General features: G+C 42.6%; 1 protein-coding gene across 2 annotated transcripts; it reads left to right on the forward strand.

Annotated features, from left to right (window-relative positions):
- The first annotated feature begins 937 nt into the window (after nt 1-937).
- On the forward strand, nt 938-12,526 carry APOH (apolipoprotein H). 2 transcript variants are annotated; one of them, XM_027080429.1, is made up of 8 exons: nt 972-1,035; nt 1,432-1,608; nt 3,025-3,121; nt 4,541-4,617; nt 5,611-5,799; nt 8,132-8,311; nt 10,504-10,701; nt 12,376-12,522. In XM_027080429.1, exons 1-8 carry the CDS (start codon nt 972-974, stop codon nt 12,429-12,431), a joined length of 1,038 nt encoding a protein of 345 aa, XP_026936230.1. In that variant the 3' UTR covers nt 12,432-12,522. The 2 variants fall into 2 exon arrangements, with proteins under 2 accessions (XP_026936231.1, XP_026936230.1); XM_027080430.1 differs by lacking the exons at nt 3,025-3,121; nt 4,541-4,617 and having other exon boundaries at nt 938-1,035; nt 12,376-12,526.
- The last annotated feature ends 11,724 nt before the right edge of the window (nt 12,527-24,250 follow it).

Below are 24,250 nucleotides of genomic sequence, written 5' to 3' on the forward strand. Positions count from 1 at the left end.
GGTTCTAAGTTTGGCCGATTGCTAGAGATTGTGGGTCAGAGCTCTGTTTTTATACGTTGTCTAGCCATTGTCCATTTGTATACTCAGTCCCTCAGAGCGAGTGACATGTAGGAGAACTCTGGGGTCCTGGATGGTCTGCTCTGAGCCCTTTTAAACAGCATCATCAGCCTTGGCCCATCCTCTCCTACTCGACTTCTGTACTTCTTAGTGTCCACACCTGTAATTTCACATCGACTTCCCAATCCCTCAAACAGATCCAGAATCTGGCTCGACAGGCCTAAGGAGTCTTCGGAACGGATGAGCGGGGCTTTGCGTTGGTTTGGTGTGGGAGGAGATTGAGAATGCAAGGGTAGTGCTGAGGCTGGAAACTGGCTACCAGGAGGGTCGTGTTACTCTCTGCAGATAAGAGAGGAAGCAGTCAGTTTGTGAGAGAAGATGGTGACCTCAGTTTTTTAGGCTTTATAATCTTAGATGCTGCTGTGAAGATGTTCTTTGCTCATATATCTGGAACCTGGAACGTCATTTTAGAGGTGAAGAGACCTGAAAATAAGCGATGGTCCTCAGTTTGCATGCCAAGGCTGGGGGTGGAGCGGGTAATTCAGCCTTTGCATTTTCTATCCACCGCTACACAAACCAAGGATGGAGAGCAAGACGTCTGGACCAGAGGCCGGGCAACCTGGAACTACCAGGATTGCATCAGAGGCGAGACCGAGCTGTTGTGTGCCATTAACATAAATGTCGTGAAGACAGAAACCATCTACCAAAGATTTCACAACAGACCCGCCAAAGTGAAAAGTAAATGATTAAAGAATGTAGGTCTTGGAGCTCCTTTCAAACCATGATCCTTTATCTTCTATTGACAGAGATAAAAGTACACCCCAAAATGGTTAATATTTAAGCACTTTAATATTTACAGCTCTCTTTTTAGTAGAGGAAAGCCACTTCGGTAGTGCCAGTGTGAACCCTCCATGATGATTCCTCCCGTGCTCCTCTTGTTTTCAAGTTTTCTCTGCCACGTTGCTATTGCAGGACGAAGTAAGTACTCTTTGCTTTTGAAAAAAATAATTCATATATCCGTCCCCCTTGTATAATATGCCAGGGATTCCTAATGATTAGTTAAATTCCCTTTAGGGTGGATGCTTGAGAGAGCGGATTGGTGCTTGTTCTTTGATATAGCCCTGTCTAAAGTTCCCGCATGAGATATCTACCTTGTTTAAGCCTCAGTGTGCAGACCTGTGAAATGGAGATGACAATAGCGCCCTTCAAAAGTTGGTGAGATTAGCCGAGGTATTGCATAACTCAAGCATTTGGTACAGAACTCAGCGTGCATATTATTGGTAGCACGAAATACTTTTCATCTGTGTGTGCTATAGCTGAACTTAAACCTGCAAATACAGATTTCTCGGGCAACTGCTCTGTGCTCTGTTTCAGTCTGTCCCAAGCCAGATGACTTACCATTTGCCAGAGTTGTTCCGTTAAAAACATCCTATGCCCCCGGGGAGGAGATCGTGTTCTCCTGCCAGCCAGGCTACGTGTCCCGGGGAGGGATCCGGAGGTTCACCTGCCCGCTCACAGGACTTTGGCCCATCAACACTCTGAGATGCACACGTAAGTCAGCCTCCATCTCATGCATTCTCCCCGTCATTCACATCCTGGACATGTTGGGAAGATGACCTACCTTGTCATGCTCGCGGTACAGAAAGCCAGCAGAACTGTGGAGTGGAGGGCTGTGAAGAAACAGCAGGGTCTGTGGGGAGTTCCACAGGAGAAGAGGCTAAGGACAGTAAGTGCTATTTGCAGCACAGCCTGGAACTAGGGGAGATTTTAAGAAGAGACTTGGTACGATAAAAGGGGAGGAAAACACTGCCGATGTGAAAAGAGAAGTGGAGATTATATTACAAATTATATTTATAATAAAATATAAATATATTAAATTAACAATGTACAGGAATATTATATATAATAATATATCATATGTAATATAACAGTTATATATGTATATATACATTCACAGATACCTGACTTTATGGTAGATGGTTGCTTTTTTATTTTTTGGCCACGTGGCTCAGCCTGTGGGATCTTAGTTCCCGGACCTGGGATTGAACCCTCGCCCTCAGCAGTGAAAGCGCAGAGTCCTAACCACTGGACCGCCAGGGAATTCCCGATGGTTGCTCTTACTTATTCCTCAGAGCGTGGTTCCGTGATAGCGTGCTGGCGTTATTTTTTCACAGTCGGCTCTTGAACAAAATCCACCTGAGAGGATTTCTGGCAATTTTATGTAGAAGCCAAGCAGCAAAAATAACTGTATGGACCTCTCCGAGCTCTGGTTACTTTGGTTGTATGGGTGATACCATTTGTGAAAACGATACGTGTTCATGCAGTGATTTTAATATGCTTTTTGATTAAAAAAGACAAAACGTAATTGTTAATGAAAAACCACTGTAACATCATTAGGGAAAATTTTTCCGGAAATCAGCCTTAACTTTGGAACACTAACAACTTTCTTTTTCAAGTTATTTTCCGCGTGTATACTTTCCTCATTGCAGTGAGTTGACACCATTTTGTGTTTTTCTATTTTCACTAGCATATCAGAAGCATGGACTATATCTCTGTAGTCTTCATAATCCATATTTTATTGGCCGTATCATATTTCAGGTGGATTTACCCTTTAATTACCATTAATTAAAATAATACCATGATAGTGAACATTTAGACTGTTTGGTTTTTGTCATTAGAAGTAACAATACAGGGAATTCCCTGGCGGTCCAGTGGTTAAGACTCCGCACTTCCACTGCAGGGGGCGAGGGTTCGATCCCCGGTCGGGGAACTAAGATCCCGCATGCTGCATGGCAAACAATACAATGGGTGCCTTGGTGCCGATATCATTTGACTTATTTTGAGTTATCTTCTTAGAATAGTTACCAGTAGAGTTACTGGATCAAATAATAGAAATGAGTTGATACATTTTAATCTTAATAGTAAATTCTATAAATGGAAATTGACCTTTATGTCTTTAAATCACAGCCAGAGTATGTCCTTTTGCTGGAATCTTAGAAAACGGAACTGTACGCTATACAACTTTTGAATATCCCAACACGATCAATTTTTCTTGCAATACCGGGTAAGGACTTCTGGCTCACAGATGCAGCCCATTCCTGCGCCCTCAAGCTAATCATCAAGGCTGGTCCGTTTCTAGTCTTTAGGCTGGACTTGCCGAGTAAAAATCACTGAATACAAATCCACAGTGGTGTTGAGGGCGGGGTAAGGGGTGGAGAATACAGCAGCTCGTGAAATATGAAGTCAACGTTCTAAGTTTTCTGCTCCTGATTAGTTACTTATTTGAGGAGTACATTGAAATTATTGAAACTGGGTGATAATTCTTTATGATCTCTGGGCCAAATCTTGGCATGAGGGTTAAAATATTTTAGTAATCGGACTTGGGCTTTAGTTATGAGGCTAATTTCATCGACTGTGACCTCGTGGAAGAGAATTTTATGGAGAAGCCTGAGTGTGATGATGTCAAACATAATCTTCATCCTCACAGCATCCCCAGAAGAAAGCACTTATGGTTGGTCATATGACTTCCCTGCCTCACGAGCAAATACACCATCAGTGACACTGGCGATAGCTCATCCGCTGTAGAGCAGGGCAAAGTTTCAGAGGAGGCTTGTTTGTGATTAGAGATTAAGAAATACTGTGTGTGAAAGAGAGGCAGTCCTTTCATCTGAAACACCAATTGACTGGTAGGCTTCATGATGAATGACCTTGAACAAACTGGCTTCGGGGACAATGGTACATTTGCAATGGAAATAGACTGCATTGTTTTTAAACATTTGGGTCAGCAGGCTCTCAGAAAAGGAATATTAGGGATTATTCGGTTTGATTCACTTTTGTGATCCTGAAAAAGAGGTGGTTCTTTGCTTGGAAGCAGTTAACCTGACCAGCTGGTTGGAGACAGGGGTTTGGGCACTGGGTAGGGCTGGCTTCCATACCCACTAGCGATGGGACCTTCCCATGCTTCAGCAGTTCCCTGCAGCCTTAGGCTGGGAGACTTGATGAGCCTCAGAGGAATGTTAAGCCTCTCAGGAAAACAGTATCATAAGACGGAAAAGAAGCCAATAGTATTTTTTTGGGAGGGGGTCTTCGTTGCTGCGTGTGGACGAGCGGGGGCTACTCTTCGTTGAGGTGTGCGTGCTTCTCATTGCGGTGGCTTCTCTCGTTGTGGAGCACGGGCTCTAGGCGTGTGGGCTTCAGTAGTTGTGGCATGTGGGCTCAGTAGTTGAGGCTCGTGGGCTCTAGAGCACAGGCTCAGTTGTTGTGGTGCACGGGCTTAGTTGCTCCGTGGCATGTGGGATCTTCCCAGAGCAGGGCTCAAACCCGTGTCCCCTGCATTGGCAGGCAGATTCTTAACCACTGTGCCACCAGAGACGTCCCGAGAAGCCAATAGTATTAATCTGCAGCAATGCTTAACAGAAAAGACATTTGAGATGCCATGGGTGGATTATTTTATAATTTAGTGGATTACATTTTCCCTTTGCAGGTTTTATCTGAAAGGAGCTAATTCTGTTCAATGCACTAAGGAGGGAGAATGGAGTCAGAAACTTCCTGTCTGTGCTCGTGAGTTTGTGGGTCCCAGTTACAGGGAGGTGACTAGCTGATTTGCCTGGGACTTCCCTGGTTTTACCACTATAAGATCTACACCCTGGAAACCCCTCAGTCCCAGCTCCATGAAATGGTTGGTTGCCTTTCTGGGGACTGTCCATCCTGACATCTTACTCTGGAAGATGAAACAACCGCTTTGGAATGATAAACTCTGACCCTGACCCTGACGCTAACACTGAAACTCCAGATTAGTTAGGTCAGGACGGCAACCCACTGAGTCTCTGTGTGAAGCTGCTTGTGTAAGCTCCGTACAGACAGAGTACAGAAGCAGGAGGTATTCCACAGGAACAAACAGACCTAAACTAGGACCACGATGTCGCTCAGGTGTCACAGATGACTGGTCGTCATCAGCAGCTATTGCAGGAGGTTCCCTCAGCAAAGTCCTTCGCCAATTCTGACTCTCAGGAACGTCTTCCAAGGTGGCATTTGGACCTAAGACGTGTGGTATCATAAGCAACGTGGTCTCGTAGCAGGCAAATCAGTGGTGGCAAGACCTAGATTTCCTTCATCTTTTAGATTTTTGTTTGTTTGTTTGTTTTTTTAACCGGTACGCAGGCCTCTCACTGTCGTGGCCTCTCCCGTTGCGGAGCACAGGCTCCGGACGCGCAGGCTCAGCGGCCATGGCTCATGGGCCCAGCCGCTCCGCGGCACGTGGGATCTTCCCGGACCGGGGCACGAACCCGCGTCCCCTGCATCGGCAGGCGGACTCTCAACCACTGCGCCACCAGGGAAGCCCCATCTTTTAGTTTTTTGACTGGTTCAGACATCTGATTTCCAGATCATATTTTCTTCTTTGGCTTCTCCAGCTGACTGTGTTTACCCTGGTATTTGATCAAAGTTTGCATTTTCCCAAGTTAATCTCTGGATTTTTGTTGTTGTTGTTCTGTAAAGAGTACTTTTAAAAGACTCAACTCTTTTCATTGAAATGATAGTCCCTTCTTTTTCCAGCTGTAACCTGCCCCCCGCCACCCACACCGAAGTTTGCGAAACTTAGTGTTTATCAGCCATTGTCTGGGAACAGCTCCCTGTATGGAGGCAAGGCCGTCTTTGAATGCTTGCCACAGCACGCAATGTTTGGAAATGACACCGTTACCTGCACAGAACATGGAAACTGGACAGAATTACCAGAATGTAAGGGTGAGTGCAATGATGAGACAGAATCATCATGGGAGTGTAGAATCTCTTTTTTGAAGAGGATTGAAAATTTCTCTGTCATGGAGGGTTTCTAATGACCTTGTGTAACGCATGTTTACCGGCATCTGCCAGGTACCCAGGATGCCAGATGAGCGAGACCTGACTCAGCTCAGGAAGATGAGCTGTGATGCAGGGGTCTGTCTGCGGCTTCCCAGAGGAAGGGCTCGCGGGAGCAGCGGAGAATGGGGGAACGGCATAGGCATACCACACAAGGGCGCGGGATGGCGAGAGCCTGGGGGTGTGAAGGAGCAGGGTGTGTGCATGGACAGCTGAGTGTTACTGTGAGGCTGGATTAAACTGGCGAGTCCTAAGAAACAGGCGAAAAACTGGGTTGCAGTCAGATCGATATAAGCTTTTGCAGTCTTTACCTAAACTTAAGAATCACAAGAATACTTGATTTAAAAATATATTTGAAAATTCTTTCTCCTTTAATTTGACTCCTCATTACTACCTTTGAATTTGCCCACTGCATAACAAGTAGAATTTATGACGCACACCAGGAATTATACTAAGGACTGTTACCTTCTCCCGCAGTGGGTGTTACAGATATCTACTGAATGATTCAAACGTAAGTGCTTTTTAGCATAGGGAAACTACTACTACTACTAATACCTAGCACCTTTTGGGGGACTAAACTCTGGGCCAGGCACTGGTCTCCTCCTATATATGTGTCATCTCATTTAATTCTCCCAAGTCCTAAGCAGTGGGTTCTTTTTCTTTTCAGCCATTTACATAGATAGATCAGCCGTCAGCACGTTGTGACCTTCTCTCTCTTTCCTTCTGTAGACATACTATTTTCCCCCTGAATCATGTGAAAATAAGTTGTACACATCATGACACTTACCCGTGAACACTTCAGCAGCATGAATGTCCGAAGAACAACATTGTCATATGTTATCACTGTACCCAAGACATTTAACATATTTGGAATTATTAACAATAATAATTTAAACAATTACATTATATACAATTAACAATGTTTACTTCATATGCAAACTGCCCCAGCTGATCCAGAGGCACCCTTTATACACGTGTTTTGTTCTCTGTGAAATCTCATCATGAACCACATATTCCGTCTAGTTGTCACAGCTCTTTGGTTTCCTTTAGTTAAGTTTTCCCCTGCCTTTTTGGTTGTCCTTCACTGACATTTTTGAAGAGTACATGCTAGTTGTCTTGGAGAAGTTTCCACAATGTGAATTTGGTCGATTATTTACTCATGATTGGATTTGAGTTCAATACTTTTTTTTTAAGAATACACTCCATCACATCAGAAGGCACATGGTGTCAGTCCATCGCTGTCATGCTCGATTTGATCCCTTGGTCAGGTGGGGTATGCCCCTCTTCTCTCGGTAAAGGCATCTCTTTCTCATTGAATTAGTAAGCAACCTGTGGGTGATAGTTTGAGACGGTGAGAATATTCATTCTCTAGCAGTCATTTTAGCATCCACTGATAATCCTTGAACTCAGTCAACTGAGACATTGGTGGTTACAAAATGGTGGCTTTCTAAGTTTATCTTTCTTTCTATATTTATTAGCTGGAATTTTTCTACAGGGAAGAGTTTTTCTTCCATGAACTATTTCTTTTTAGCGTTATTATAGACTCATAGATTCTTTTGCACTCAATTTGTGGAAGAGCCAAAACTGATCCAAGCAGCCCAGCACTGGATTTGGTCCCCTTGAACCATCTCATTAGACTTCCTCCCTCCAGCCTGGCTTTCTTTACTGGGGTAAATAGGGATACGGGCTTGGGGCTGTACTGCTGAGGATCTAAAGAAAGCCGGGAAGCCTTCAGTTTTCTCCTTCACACTTCATGCTGGTTTCTTGTATAGTCTGAAGACAGTCATAAGAATTAGATTTAACATTTAAAATCCAAATAATGCTGTTCTAGTGTGCATAGAGGGAATCGCTGTGTTTTAATTTCATGGTCTGTTGGTTAAAAGAGACAGACTTTTTCCGTCTTTCAAACCCACCATCTTAGACTGTGTGCAGATGAAGTTTGCAATAAGTACTACCTTGTGATTATGTGAAAGCCCAAAGCACTTGGTAACTCATTAATTTTCTTTCAAAGTGTTGTTGTTTCTATTTTAATATCCAGAGTCTCACAAGGATAAGATAAAGGGGACAGAATTAAGCACCAAGGTCCCCAGAAATTGTGTTCTAGGCACAGGAACACCCAGTGATTCAGTGGTATAAGAGAGACAAGCGCGTGGCTATTCCGTAACCACTGGACCCCACGCTATTTATACTAATACGTCTTACTGCTTAAACTTTTTAGAAGTAAAATGCCCGTTCCCATCAAGACCAGACAATGGATTTGTGAACTATCCTGCAAAGCAAGTACTTTATTACAAGGATAAAGCCACTTATGGTTGCCATGATACATACGCCTTGGATGGACCAGAAGAAGTAGAATGTGGCAAATTCGGAAAATGGTCTGCACAGCCAAGTTGTAAAGGTAAGAAATAGGGGTAAGGTCTTGACCTGCCTCCCAGTTCATGGAGTAGATCGCCTTTACTTGCCATCTTCTTGTTCCAGTCATCTTCCACTTTGTTTCTCAGACTTGATTCACAGCTACTGGGATTTATATGGGCATGGGGAAACTTCACGCTTAGCAATCCTGTTTGAGATGAAACTGCATGAAGTAGACATATTTTGTAAGCCTTGATAATATGGTGGAAGATCGTGTGGGCCTCCTATAATTGCTTTTAAGCCTTGGCCCATGAGCATCCTTTTTTGCTTTGTTCTAGTCAAGACCCTTCTCACTGTGGCAAAACCCAACCACACATTCCGGCTAGTTCCAGGAAATGGTGACGAATTATAAACAGGCAACAGGCAATTGTATGGACATTGACTATGAGGAAATGAAACACAACGGGTCCTCTTGAGGACTGCGACTGAAAGTCAGGAACTATTGCTACTCTTTCCACGTCTCATTGGCCTCACGGTCTCTCTCATATCTGTTTCTCTGCTTACTCACCTTGAACCTGGCTTGATGCTACACCAGGACCTCTCAACTAAAGGATGCATCACTCACTGGCGTCTTTTCCCTGAGATGCTTGTTGCTTCTGAGTTAGGTGTCTATCCTTGATCTGGTCCGTGTCATGCTTATGCAAAGAACACCGACTTTGCGCTGCATTTCTGCTCAAGTTGCTGTGGGCTGGACAGTTTTGTCTTTTTAAAATAATGTGTTTATTTTACTTTTGGCTGTGTTGGGTCTTTGTTGCTGAGCGCGGACTTTCTCTAGTTGCGTGAGTGAGGGTTACTCTTCGTTATGGTGCATGGGCTTCTCACTGCTGTGGCTTCTCTTGTTGCGGAGCACGGGCTCTAGGCATGTGGGCTTCAGTTGTTGTGGCATGTGGCTTCAGTAGTTGTGGCACACGGGCTTCGTTGCTCCGCAGCATGTGGGATCTTCCCGGACCAGGGTTCGAACCCATGTCCCCTGCATTGGCAGGCGGATTCTTAACCACTGCACCACCAGGGAAGTCTGGGTTGGACAGTTTAAATAGAAAAGGCAATTAGGCACAACAGGCAAAATGACATATGACTAGGTTGGGGTCCCCTAGAAGCAGAGCCTGAGACAGGGATTCAAATACAGTTGGTTTATTAAGTGAGTCTCAGGAAAAAGAATGTGAGGCAGGTAGGATGGAGCTGGACACTGGTTCTCAAACCTCACTGTGCATCAGAATCTCCTAGAGGGTTTGTTTAAACAGAGTCTCTGATTTGCTGGAGCTGCAGTAGGACCTGAGAACTAGCATTTCTACTGGGTTCCCAGGTGATACTGACGCTGCCAAGCCAGGGACCATGTTTTGAACGAGGATGTGGGCTCAGCTGGAGTCTAACTTCAGTTTAATCCCCCGGGAGCTCTGGACCATGGGAGTCCATCCTATCGAGAGGCAAGGGGACCTGATTATTTTGATCCCCTTCTCAGCCCGTCATAGGCTGCGGGCTGCTCCCTTCCCTGACCCTGGGGTTGTGGACTGATGTGCATACTCTCCTTGGAGAGGTGGCTCTCTTATGGCTGAAGGGCATTTTTCAGAGAAAGGAGCATTTATGAGCTGTTATGAGCCAACACTCACAGTGGCTGGTGGGTGGTGCAGCAACTCAATAAATGGGAGCTGAGTGGGGCGGGGACGCTTACCTGAAAGGGCAGGTATCTGATAGGGGACGCTTACCTGAAAGGGCAGGTATCTGATAGAAGTTCTTTTGCACAGAAGCCTAGTATCTGATGCTTCTGCTCTGACCTTTTTTTTTTTTTTTTTTTTTTGTGATACGCGGGCCTCTCAGCGGCCAGGGCTCATGGGCCCAGCCGCTCCGCGGCATGTGGGATCTTCCCAGACTGGGGCACGAACCCGTGTCCCCTGCATCGGCAGGCGGCCTCTCAACCACTGCGCCACCAGGGAAGCCCTGCTCTGACCTTCTTATGTGGCTACTCCAGGGGAAGAAAAGGCGATCTTGGAAGCCATGATTGAAGGTTCTATTGATAAGGAGCAACAGTTAGCAATGATACTGATGTTACTTGCTATCTTAGAACCTTCTCGTCTTGAGCACTTTGTTTCAGGTCTGAACATCTACTGGTTCAAATGCTACATTCTCTTTAAGAAAGAGTAAATGAAGTCCTGTCTTGACTACAAATATTGTCTCTTTCAGCGTCTTGTAAATTATCTGTTAAAAAAGCTACCGTGATATATGAAGGAGAGAGAGTGAATATCCAAGACAAATTTAAGAATGGGATGCTGCACGGCCAAAAAATTTCTTTCTTCTGCAAAAATAAGGAGAAGAAGTGTAGCTATACAGAGGACGCCCAGTGCATAGACGGCGCCATTCAAATCCCCAAATGCTTCAAGGGTGAGTCCAACACTGGAATGTTTCGCTAGCACTTACGCTTGTCCTTCGCCATAATCAGTACTTTTATTACCTGATGACTGAAAGAAGCCATGTTAATGTGGCCACTGGAGTTTTTAGAAGAGAGTGGGGCAGGAGGAAATACCAAGATGAAGCAGTAAGCTGTATTTAGTTTCCCCACATTTTCCTTTCCTTTTCTTTTCCTTAAAACTCAGGGTTGTGGTTTTATTTGATGAGTGTTGAATTATGCCATCATGTATAATTCCAGGTTATGCTTGAATACTAATAATAATATTGAGTGGAATACTGAATAATAATACTGATCACCTCTTGGTCCCAAATGATAAAGAACTCACCCCAAACTACAAAGTAACTCATGTCAATGGTCATTGGTTTATAGGTCTTCTAACATTTCTTTCCTTCCTTCGGCAATTCCTGGAGTTTGAAAAGTACCCATTAGCGCAAAGTGTTCGTTAGAGCTAAACATTTTAAGGAAGATGATATTGTGTTTGTGGGTGATAAAGAAGGGTATAATGGCCAGCATTAAAGCCATTAGTTTCAGGGTTTTTTTTTAAATTTATTTTTTAAAATAAATTCTGGATACAAAACTTTTTTTTTTTTAATTACAAGCTATGAAAATATCTTCCCCAAGAATGTGATTTTCTTTTAACATTGCCTACAGTAACTTTTTTTTACTGGAGTAGAATTGTTTTACAATGTTGGGTTAGTTTCTGCTGTAGAACAAAGTGAATCAGCTATACGTACACACACATCCCCTCCCTCTTAAGCCTCCCTGCCACCCTCCCCCCACATCCCACCCCTCTAGGTCATCACAGAGCATTAGTTTCAGGTTTAAGGTCTACATATCTTTGTTTCTACAAAGGAGGAGCCAGCCAGAAGCTATTATTGCCTCCAGGTTTAGAAATGCTTCAAGAATGTTGACAGCCCTGTATCAGCTGGCAGAGGAGAGAGTTGGGAGCAGATTAGAGGAGAGAGGGGTCTGAGAAGTGGCCAGCTAGAGAGAGAGAAGGAAATGATAACTAGCAAATAATACCCACCTCATAGGTTTGATGATTAGAAATATTATGCGTGACATGGAGTAAGTACACAATGATAATAATGGTGGTTATTATCACTATAATTACAAATAGTTAGAAATGCACTGGATAAATTGTTATTGTTCAAAACACAGCAGAGCCCTAGTGAGACATTATATACTAAAGTTGACAAAGCACAATAATCCTAGCACAGATCAGCAGAAAAAATATTAGCGGAAGATAATTTAAAAAACCAAACAGAGCTTTGTTAATGCACTTCCTCGTGCTGTTCTCGTTTACAGTCTTCAGACAGATGCAGCACTGTTGGTGCATTGGCGATTACATGAAGGGCTGATACAGTTGTTTTCTTTTAATCTTGACTGTCAGAGTTATACCTAATCTTTTATCTTCTCTCTTGGAAACGAGTGCCTTATCATTCCCGGAGTTTTCTCGCATCGCTTGAAGCTCACACGGAATGCTTTCATTCACGTGATCGATGCACTCTGCACGTTTATAAAATGTATTTGACTAGGCTTGGCTACTTAACAGATTTAAGAGATGACTGTTTCTCATCAAAAAAAAAAAAAAAAAGAGATGACTGTTTCTCTTAAAATGTTTTTTTTTTTTTCTCCCCAAACAGAGCACAGTTCTTTCGCTTTCTGGAAAACAGAAGCATCTGATGTAAAACCGTGCTAAGTTGGTTTCCTGATTCAAAATTAAGTGTCATCCTTGTATGTGTTTGTCCAAGGAACCTAATGGAAATGGAAAAATAAAGTGACTGAATTTATCGCGTCAGCCATTGCAGTGTTACTCCAGGGTAGCTTACTTTGAATTATCTGGTTGAGAAACCCAAATATTCGGAACATTGTCCTTGCATGGCTGTGAAATGGAAAGTGTAAGTAATTACCTAGGTAACCCAGTTACCCTCTCCCTAATTCGACTCCTAAACGCTTTCACCTAAAACAACTGCGAGGCAAGAGTTTTCTTAGAATGGTCCACAGACCCCGGCATCAGTATCGCCTGGTAATTATTACAAAGGAAAAAAATGCTGTGTCCCGGAATTTCCGAGGATGGCCCCCAAATCTACATTTATAACAAAGTCCCCAGATAATTCTTCGCATTCTGAAGTTTGAGGAGCATCACCAAAAAGGAATGCATCGACTTTCAGGCCAATAGAAATGGATCTGAGCCCTTCAAGTTTGGTTTACATAATGCCTAAATAGCTTTCCTTACCCACCAGAATTCCGTGACCGGTCACTGACATTGCTCCTTTGTTTATGTCTAACGTCCTTGGCCTCTTCTCCTCCTGTAGTACATGCTGGCAAAGCCCACCCCAGGCTCTAGCTGCCTTTCCTGGGCCTGCACCAGAGCAGCTGAACGTTGCTGGAAAAAAAGAAAACCTCACAATTATGCTAATAGGTCCCACTTCGATTCACGAACGTGGGCCTCACATACGCTCTCAACCGTGCCTGGCAATCCTACCGCATTTCGCTAGTTTGTCCTCTCCCCAACTCCCCAACGTGGCTGTTTCTCTTCTCAGCCCTTCTCAAGCCATCGTCCCTGTCCTCTCTCTCAGCCGATGACCTTGCTCCTTTTTCGCAGAGAAAATAGAAAAGACCCTTTTCAGTCTTCCCATGACCAAGTCTACCATCTCAGCCATGTCTGTACCAGGGTCTCTGCCCTCCGCCTCGTTTCTCTGAGATCCCGTCTAAGGGCAAACCTCGTGTCCGGGATCCCGTCTTCTGTCTCCTACTTAAGGATTTTGTTCTTCTGATGAATGATCTTCCATGTTTATTTTTTTTCCCCTTTCTACTGGAGCATTTCTATCAGCATATAAATATGCAATAATATCACCACTGTTTTAAAAAGAAAACCTTACTGTTACCTCACATCTTTTTCTAGCTACTGCTCCGTCTCTGTATCCCTTTTTATAAAAGTCCCAGAAAGAGTTGTTTACTTTGCCATCTCCACGCTCTGTACTGCCCATCGCGACTGGTAAACTTTGTCTCCGCACAGGTGTTTCCTCCGGGATGCGTCTTCCTCAGGATTCACCTGCCTTCACGGGGTGTGGTCCGACATCTCCTCCAAGATGCTTTTCTCTTCCTCCTCCCTTTACAGAAATCAGTGTGCCCCTCACTTCCCAGGATGTCATTCAAAATCTCCAAGTGCCCGTTACTTAACTTTAAAAAAAAAACAGCTTTACTTTTTCTTTCTCAATCCTTTCCTTCGATATTCTTCCCTCTTCCTCTCTCTCAACCTCTCTTGCTTCCCCCCCTCCCTGCCCCCTCCTTCCCCTTCTTCTTCTCCGCCTTCTGCTTCCCCCCACCTTATCTTTCTCCATGACGCGTATTGAGGGTCAGCTTTGAGAGTGGGTGTTACTCCCCTTTCTAAACCAAAAGGCCCTATTTAGGCATTTTGCTGAACAAAAACCCATCCACCCTGGATTTCCTCTTTTAGCACTAAGTTTTAGAACCACTGTTTTCTTTAACTTGTCACCTATTCACTTAAAACTGGACCTCCCCCCCCCCATCTTACCTCACAGCTCTAGGAATGGAAAGAAAGCAGTAAAAATTTTAGAGCCTTTCCCCTGCCCCAGACTGGATAGCTGGGTTTGCTCCAGAAAAGGAGAGAATATATTGTTCTATTATCCTCCCTTTTGTTGCAGATATTTTCCTAATTAAATTTATTGTTTCAAAAATGTTAAATATATAGACTTTTAAAACTGTAAATGAAGCTTTTTTTTTTAAATTGAAGTATCGTTGACTTACAGTATTGTATTACTCTCAGGTGTACAATATAGTGATTCAATATTTTTATAGATTATACTCCATTTAAAAAGATATTGTAAAATATTGGCTAGATTCACTGTGCTATACAATATATCCCTGTAGCTTATTTATTTTATACATAGTAGCTTGTATCTCTAATTCCCTACTCCATCTTGCCCTTCCCTCCTTCCCTCTCCCCACTGGCATTCATTACTTTGTTCTCTATATCTGTTAAGTCTGTTTCTGCTTTGTTATATTCATTCGTTTCATTGTTTAGATTCCACATATAAGTGATATCATACTCAGCATAATGCTCTCCAGGTCTATCCATGTTGTTGCGAATTGCCAAATTTTATTCTTTTTTATGGCTGATTATTGTATACAATTGTGTGTGTGTGTGTGTATATATATATATACACACACACACACACACACATACACACACACACTACATATTCTTTTTTTTTTTTGCGATACGCGGGCCTCTCATTGTTGGGGCCTCTCCCGTTGCGGAGCACAGGCTCCGGACGCGCAGGCTCAGCGGCCATGGCTCACGGGCCCAGCCGCTCCGCGGCATGTGGGATCTTCCCGGACCGGGGCACGAACCCGCGTCCTCTGCATCGGCAGGCGGACTCCCAACCACTGCGCCACCGGGGAAGCCTTACATCTTCTTTGTCCATTCATCTGTTGATGGACACTTAGGTTGCTTCCTTGTCTTGGCTATTGTTAGTGCTGCTATGAACAGTGGGTTGTGTGTATCTTTTCCAATTAATGAAGAAAACATAGGTAGAACACTCTTTGACGTAAATCATAGCAATATTTTTTTGAATGTTTCTTCTAAAGCAAAGGAAATAAAAATAAACAAATGGGGGCTTCCCTGGCGGCGCAGTGGTTGAGAGCCCGCCTGCCGATGCAGGGGACGCAGGTTCGTGCCCCGGTCCGGGAGGATCCCGCGTGTCGCGGAGCGGTTGGACCCGTGAGCCATGGCTGCTGAGCCTGCGCGTCCAGAGCCTGTGCTCCGCAACGGGAGAGGCCACAACGGTGAGAGGCCCGCGTACTGCAAAAACAAAAACAAAAACAAAAAAACAAAACAAAACAAAAAAATAAACAAATGGGAAGTAATTAAACTTAAACGTTTTTGCACAGCAAAGGAAACCATCAACAAATCAAAAAGAAGACCTACTGAATAGGAGAAAATATTTGCAAATTATATGACTGATAAAGGTTTAATAGCCAAAATATATGAACAGTTCATACAACTCAACATCAAAAAAAGAAACAATCTGATTAAAAAATGCACAGAAGACCTGAATAGACATTATTCCAAAGGCCAACAGGCACATGAAAAGATGCTCAACGTCATTAATTATCAGAGAAATGCAAATTAAAACCACAATGAGATATCACCTCACACCTGTCAGAATGGCCATCATCAAAAAGACCACAAATAACAAATGTTGGCGGGGATGGGGAGAAAAGGGAACTCTCCTACCTTGTTGGTGGGAATGTAAATTGGGGCAGCCACTGTGGAAAATGGCATGGAGGTTTCTCAAAAAACTAAAAATAGGGACTTCCGTGGCGGTCCAGCGGTTAAGACTCTGCACTTCTAGTGCAGGGGGCATGGGTTCGATCCTTGGTTGGGGAATTAAGATGCCACGTGCCGTGTGATGTGGCCAAAAAAAAAAAAAAAAAGACTAAAACTGGAACTACCAAATGACCCAGAAATTTCACTCCTGAATATTTACCTGACCGTATATGTTCTTTCAAATCTGTTTTTTGTTTTTTTTTTAATTCCTTGTCTTTTTTTTTAACATCTTCATTGGAGTATAACTGCTTTACATTGTTGTGTTAGTTGCTGCTGTATTCAAATCTCTTTTGCTGGAACTTTTTATAAGGAATCTCCAGATTGAGCTTTTAATAGACTATTCCATAAAAAACTCCTGGAATATGGCAAGTTTGTTGAGGGTGGCTTCTTGCATCATTTTTTTCTTTGAAGGCATTTCAGGCCACTGGATAGGCTTGGGTCCTTGAAAATTAATCAGATTAAACTTTAGAACTTAGGCCATAGTACTGATTCCTCTAATGATATTTTCACAGAAAGAAAAATCTGCTATTTTTCATTCTGAAGAGGCAATTTGGATTAGAGGAGCCCATCAGAAGAAACTGCCCAGTTGCAGCCCCTCTATTTAGTGATTATATGGTCCATTTAGTCCCATAAGTAGCCTCTCTATTTGAAATGTTTTTCTTCTTAAATGCTTAGATCACCAGGTTGCCTGTTACCAAAATTCAGCTGTACCCTCCCCAGCCAGAGTGCAGTGACCTTCCCTGCTGGCTGAGGTACCAGAAAGTATTCTTCTTCTCCCCCACAGGCAACCTGGTGCAGAAAGAGTGAAATTATAATCACAAATCGATGGTTATCATCCTACATTTTAACAAGGTTGAAGGTGGTCTTCCCATGCTATGTAATGTTGCTTAACCCGCAACTGCAGACCCATGGAACCCTGTAAGCTATTATGGCAGATGGGCTTCTAAACACAAAGGGATCCAGGTCGTCACTTTTATTTCGTGCTCTAACATGTTTCTTCAAGAAGTTATAGAAAATGAACTTTCTCATTTCTAAGACATTGACCAATCTTTCAATATATAGGATCTGATTTCTGAGTCCCCAAACTCAATGATAAGTATTTATCAGTAAAATTTCCCATCTACTAGCCCGAGGGTCATTCCCCACCTTAACACTGAAATAGATTTAAAAGAAAGAGAAACAAAGAAAGAAAGAAAGAAAGAAAGAAAGAAAGAAAGAAAGAAAGAAAGAAAGAAAGAAGGAAGGAAGGAAGGAAGGAAGGAAGGAAGGAAGGAGAGCTTGGGGTTTGTGCATATGGGTGTGAGTATATGTCTGCACATTTGAGAGTGTGTGTGGTTGGTGTGCACATGTGTACGTGAATGTGTATGCTGTTTGAGTGTGTGTTTTGTAAATGTGAGCACGAATATGTGTGCACGTGTGCGCGAATGTGTGATGTATGTGTGTACATAAGTGTGTGTACGAGTGTGTGCTCTTTGTGCCCGTATGTGCATGTGAGCATGCGTGTGTGAATGTGTTTACATGAGTGTGTGTGAGCGTGCAGCATACTTAGTTCTTTGTGTGCTAATGCTGCTTCCCAGTGGCATCTGCCACTTCTGAAAGTTCATGACAGACAGTTTGGAAGGAAAAGATTGACGTTTCCCGTGTCAGGCGCCGGGAAGCACTTCCCTTCCCATCTAGCTCACCTGTGTTAACTCCATCTTCCCAATCATCCCATAAGGATGGTAAAGACACTGAAGCTCACGGAGGTTATGTAAGTTGGTTTACACAAGTGACGGAGCTACAGAGCCAAACTTCAGGACTGTGTCTTTCCTCCCTTTTTTTTACACTGCTAGGGAAGCAACGCATTTCCCGGTGGCTTCCTGGAAATAACTGAATTCTAAAGCTGGCATTTTCCAGCCTAGGGAGGGGTGCTGAAACAGGGTGGTGAGGAGATTTTTGTATAGGTGAGGCTAGGAAGTGGCCTAGTAGGTGGTTGCTGTTTGCATGAATGTTGGTGAGAGCAATATGTCTACAAATCTTCCTCGACATCCAATGGGGTTACCTCCTGATAAACACATTGTAAGTTGAAAATGCATTTAATACACCCAACCGACTGCTCATCATAGCTTAGCCTAGCCTACATTAAACGTGCTCAGAACACTTACATTAGCCTACAGTTGGCCAAAATCATTTAACACAAAGCCTGTTTTATAATAGTGTCAAATATCTCATGTAAGTTATTGAGTACTGTACTGAAAGTGAAAAACAGAATGGTTTGGGTACAGAATGGTTGGAGTGGGGGGGTTATTTATCCTCCTGATCGCGTGGCTGACTGGGAGCCGTGGCTGCCGCACTGCCCAGCATCACCAGAGAGCGTCTGACTTCAGATCACTACCTGGGACAAAAGCAAAATGCAACATTCAAAGTTCGGTTTCTACTAAATGTATATTGCTTTCGCACCGTCATATAAACTGAAAAATCGTAAGTCGAACCATTGTAAGTGGGGGACTGTTTGTGTTATTGAAAGGGAGGGGGGACGAATAGCCGAGTTTATCTCCGTTAATAGCCTCTGGCACAGATCAATTGCCTCAGCTTAGTTCTGGCAAAAGAAAGGAATCCAGAATCATTGTGTTACAGGTTGTAGCTCTGTCTTCTAGTGGTGATGAAAAGAAAACATGCCCCATAATTCGTGGTTTCTACACTCCTTAAGCTACATCTACCTGTGGTGTAATTTATTCTTCTGTGACCTAGAAATAGAAAGTTCTGAATTATTTCCTACCCAATTTAAGGACTTTACTGGCTACAGGATTACTTTATTTATCTCTAATGTCTTTACATAACAATAATACTACTCACTCTTTGTATTTATAAATTGCTGTCCATTTAGATGACTGAGTCATGCATGTATTTCAATGTAATGATACAGAGAATCTTAATAATGCAAAATGGTGAATCACTGACTGAAATTTGGTTATTCAGAATATCAGCTTAGGCATCAGTACTGTGTACAGAGCCATTTGCTGATTTTGAAACAATAGATGAAAATATGGAAGACATGTATAACATGTGAAATTTCCCCCCAAAATGGGCAAAGGACTAGAGGACACTCTGTGGAAGAATTTGAAAAAAGGACTAATAGGGATGTTCAAATATTTCAGCTTTTCTAATAGCGGAAAACACAAATTAAAAAGAGATACTATTTTTATATATATAATTAGCACAGATTAGAAAAATTGTTGATGTGAGACAGCCGCTCTCAGGGACTGTTTGAGTGGAATTGCAAATTTGCAAAACACTTCCAGGAAGCAATTTGGCAGTAATGATCAAAAGCTTTAATTTCATTCATGCCTGCAGGAATATCTTTTATGGAGATAGTTGAAACTTCAACTGAGATGTATATATTAGAAGATAATTATTGCAGTATTATATAAGAGCCAAAAATTGCTAATAACATATATCCAATCACAGGAAAATAATTAAGCAAATTATGTTATATCCAAATGATGCAAAAATAAGTAGACACTAAGACGATCATGTATATATGTATAAGATTTGAGAATGTATTTATAATTGTTAATAGTGGCTATTCCTTAATGGTAGAATTAATTTTTATTTCTTCTTTAAACCTTTCAGTGTTTTCCAAATTCCGTATAATATCATCAAAACTTTTATAACCTGAAAAAAATACGCAATTCAAAAATCTCAGCTTAGGAAGAAAAATTTTGTTTCTCTTTACAGTTAACTCTTGATTATTCTTGATAGTAAGTGGAAATAATTGCCTGATAATCCACCTCAGTGATCCAAAGTCACTAACATTTGTTTTTGTGTCTTGTACTTGCTTTGCAATGTGTTTATTATTCACAATCCTTCAAACTACTGGATAACTGACTTCACACTGAAGCTATTGAAACCTCGATTCCAAAATGTTTGAGAGGGCTTCCCTGGTGGTGCAGTGGTTGAGAATCCGCCTGCCAATGCAGGGGACACGGGTTCAAGCCCTGGTCCGGGAAGATCCCACATGCCGCGGAGCAACTAAGCCCGTGCGCCACAGCTACTGAGCCTGCGCTCTAGAGCCCGCGAGTCACAACTACTGAGCCCGTGCGCCTAGAACCCGTGGTCCATAACAAGACAAGCCACTGCAGTGAGAAGCCCACGCACCGCAACAAAGAGTAGCCCCCACTCGCTGCAACTAGAGAAAGCCCGTGCGCAGCAACAAAGTCCAACTTAGCCAAAAATAAATAAATAAATTTATGGAAAAAAAAACACCCAAAATGTTTGAGTGGGGAAGAATACAGTGAATTTCATAACTTTATGTCTGAGGAGAAGAATACGGTGAATTTCATAATTTTATGTCTAAGTCAACGTTTTCTAAAATAGAGCTATTTTTTGGAGAGATTTGAGGGTATCTAGGAAGTAAAATTGAAGGACTTACATCATCTTTAGTTTCATTACCTAGAGATTCACTGTCCGCCTTTGATTCACATCCTTACACGTTGTTTTCCTTTGTGTGTGTATATGGTAAGTATGTAAATTGGTAGCATGGCTTGTAAGCTGTTTTGTAACTCATTTTCTGTGAGTATTATTAGTAATATATTTATTACTATAGACTTATACATTTGGATCTTCAGGGAAATTAAGGTATGAAAGAATGCCTTTAGGAAACATATTTTTTGTTTTGTTTTGTTTTTTTTTTTTTGCGGTACGCGGGCCTCTCACTGCTGTGGCCTCTCCCGTTGCGGAGCACAGGCTCCGGACGCGCAGTCTCAGCGGCCATGGCTCACGGGCCCAGCCGTTCCGCGGCATGTGGGATCTTCCCGGACCGGGGCACGAACCCGTGTCCCCTGTATTGGCAGGCGGACTCTCAACCACTGCGCCACCAGGGAAGCCCAGGAAACATATGTTTTATATGCATATAATTTAAAGTTGAGAGAAGTAAATTACTGTATCAGGTTTAAATTTGACTTTATATAAGCAGAAAATTCAGAAAACAGTAGCTTAAACAAAATGGAGGTAACCTCTAGTCTCTGCTATAGTTACTATAATTTTATAGAACGGGATTTTGAAATATATGGATAATCAGATTTAATACTTATAACAAAATGCAGGCCTAGCTCAAAATATCTATGAAAAATTATCTTTCTAATTAGTAAAAGTCACATTGTCCCAAGTTTTATGTAGAGAATCATTGACTTCACATTGCTCAGTATTATCCAGACTAATTCTTAATTTTAAGTTTATATTTTGAAAATAAATAGATCCCTTTCAACTTGAGAAGTATAGCATGATTAACTTCCCACCTGGGAAAGAAAAACTATTTTGGGGGTCATGTTTATCCTATCATTATCAACTATGTTACCATTTGATTTTTAAATATTGAGGTAAACCATTAATTTGTTTTTGGAACAATCCTTCTATTTTCATTTAAGTCACTTGTGGCTGATAGGAAATAACATTTCCAATGGAAATAATGCTTCAATTTCAATACCTTTTTAAAGCCAAAGATAAAACAAGGTTCAGTATATATTTTCATATGGTAACTTTATAATCACAGTGATGTGTTTTCTTAATCTCTCCTCTATTCCCATAACATTATTTTAAACCAGGTGGCATAATCTGACTCTAATATGGTTATTCGGTATTTGTGTTACTACCTCCTACAATACTGTAAACTTTTGGAGGGAAGAAACTCATCTCTGACCTCCCAAATCTTGAAGCTCTGTTATACTTGGAACCATTTGAGGTAACTCATCCATCCCCTTCTCTGAGAAAAGAACCCCAGCTACTGTCCCCTAAGCACAAGAGTGAGCTGACAAAGTCATGTTTATATGATGGGATGCCCAGTCCTGACATTACCTGATTCGACTAAGTGTGCTCTCCTGATTCACATTAGACAGTCAGACTCAGTCTCTTAGAAAGAAATTTGGCCTCTCCCACAGCAGGGAGCTATGGGGCGGTCATATTCCACTCCAGGTACAGAGAGAAGCACGAAAGACCCATCTGCGTTAATTCTTTGGTTCAATAAACATGTATGGATTGCCTCTCCGTGCTAGGAACTCTGGGTCTGCCGTGGTAAAACCCAGCAGATATGGTCCTTGTCCTGATGGAAACTACAGACATATTATTTTTATTATTTATTTATTTATTTTGTGGTACGCGGGCCTCTCACTGTTGTGGCCTCTCCCGTTGCGGAGCACAGGCTCTGGATGCGCAGGTTCAGCGGCCGTGGCTCACGGGCCCAGCCGCTCCGCAGCACGTGGGATCTTCCCGGATCGGGGCACGAACCCGTGTTCCCTGCATCAGCAGGCGGACTCTCAACCACTGCGCCACCAGGGAAGCCCGACATATTATTTTAAAAAAATTTTTTAGATTTATTATTTATTTACTTTTATTTTTGGCTGCGTTGGGTCCTAGTTGTGGCACGCGGGATCTGTGCTGAGGCATGTGGGATCTTTCGCTGCAGCGCACAGGCTTCTCTCTAGTTGTGGTGGCAGGTTTTCTCTCTCTAGCTGTGGCCTGTGGCCTCCAGAGCGCATGGGCCCTGTAGTTTGCGGCACGGGGGCTCTAGTTGAGGTGCACGAGTTCAGTAGTTGTGGCACGCAGGCTTAGTTGCCCTGTGCATATGGGATCTTGGTTCCCCGACCAGGGATCGAACCCATGTCCCCTGCATTGTAAGGCGGATTCTTTACCACTGGACCACCAGGAAAGTCCCGCCTATAGACATTTTAAAAAGATCTTTAATATCAGTTAATATTTGACTACAAATTTCGATAAAGGCAGTGAAGATAAAGAGCAGGGGGCTTTGAAAGAGAATAAGGGGTAGTTTGAGAAGCACTGATGGCCTCTCTGAGAAAGTGACGTTTAGGGTGAGCTGTCAGAACATTCGTGGTAGAAGAAACATTCCGTTAAAACAATCTGCACATACTAGACATTCAATAAATATATATTGAGGTGACAAATTATTATCCTTTATGAAATAACTAGACATAGAAGTCATATTAATTGGTCGCCGTAGGTTTGTGGCCATAAACCCTCGTGTGAACAGCATTTTTCAGGCCGCGCAAGCACTGGGACATTTACAACAGAGTATTTATCTGTCTTTACCCTTGGGGTCCCTGAAGGGACTCCGATTCCAGATATTTCTTCCCAAGTATTCCCAGGGTGGGGCTCGTGCGTGCTCTGCATCTTCCTAAGCCACCATATGGTGGGCATCATCTGTTTTTCTCCGAGTGTGTGTAGCTGTGAGGATATTCTTCTCATTTCTTGCCTCTGACGCTCGCTGAAGGCATCCCTGCTGCTGCTGCTTTTCACTAATGCCTGCCCTGAGGTTGCTGGAACCAAGTGTTGAGGGCAGTGATGTCTGTACTGCGTTTGTCCATAATAGCTTCAGAAATTATGGACAAGAATGCCGCTATAGCTTCTGTTCTCAATGTTTAAGTTGATATAAAATCCATAGGGCAGAAGTCCTTAACCGAGGTTCCATGGATGGACTTGAGGAATTTGGGGAACCCTTTGATTTGTACTCATATTTTTGGGCATGTGGGCATTTAGGGGTGGTGAAGTACAGGGGGCAGGAGAGGTATAGCTTTTTAAGATTCTCAAAGGAAAATCTTCACCTTAAAAGATTGGGAATCACTCTGTTACAAGCAAAGGAGGAGAGCTGGAAGTCAACCCATGGCTAGTACTTTACGTGGAACCACCTGTCCATTCAACGTTTGTGTACTGTTACTGAACCATATCTGCTCACTGTCACCTAGGGTGAGTTACTTTCTAGAAGTTTCCTTGGTTGTCATGGAAGGAGATTTCCAATGGACATCGTGACACAAAAGCTTGAATCCAAAGGTCAACACAGCTCAGGTTCCAGTTGGCATCCCAGCTACATATGTATTACATAAATAACTATAAAAATCCTATGTACATATCTTAATTTTTAAAATATATATATGTGTGTGTGTATATATATTTATATATATATATACACACATAGTGACAATCTCCTAGTTCTTGAAAATGTAAAAGGAGATTTTCTCTTCTTACTTTCACCTAAATATAGAAATTATTTTAAGAAACTTACCTTAATTTTTTTAACCTTTTAAGTCATGTATTTTTTTTTTCTGCTGCAATTTTTTCTTAGATGAACTTGACTTTGTTGCATTTCCCCCCTCAATCCCCTTTTTTCTTCTTCT

Source organism: Aethalodelphis obliquidens, unplaced genomic scaffold (assembly GCF_003676395.1).
Source record: "Aethalodelphis obliquidens isolate GAN/ISIS:26980383/991018 unplaced genomic scaffold, ASM367639v1 scaffold44, whole genome shotgun sequence".
NCBI lineage: Eukaryota > Metazoa > Chordata > Mammalia > Artiodactyla > Delphinidae > Aethalodelphis > Aethalodelphis obliquidens.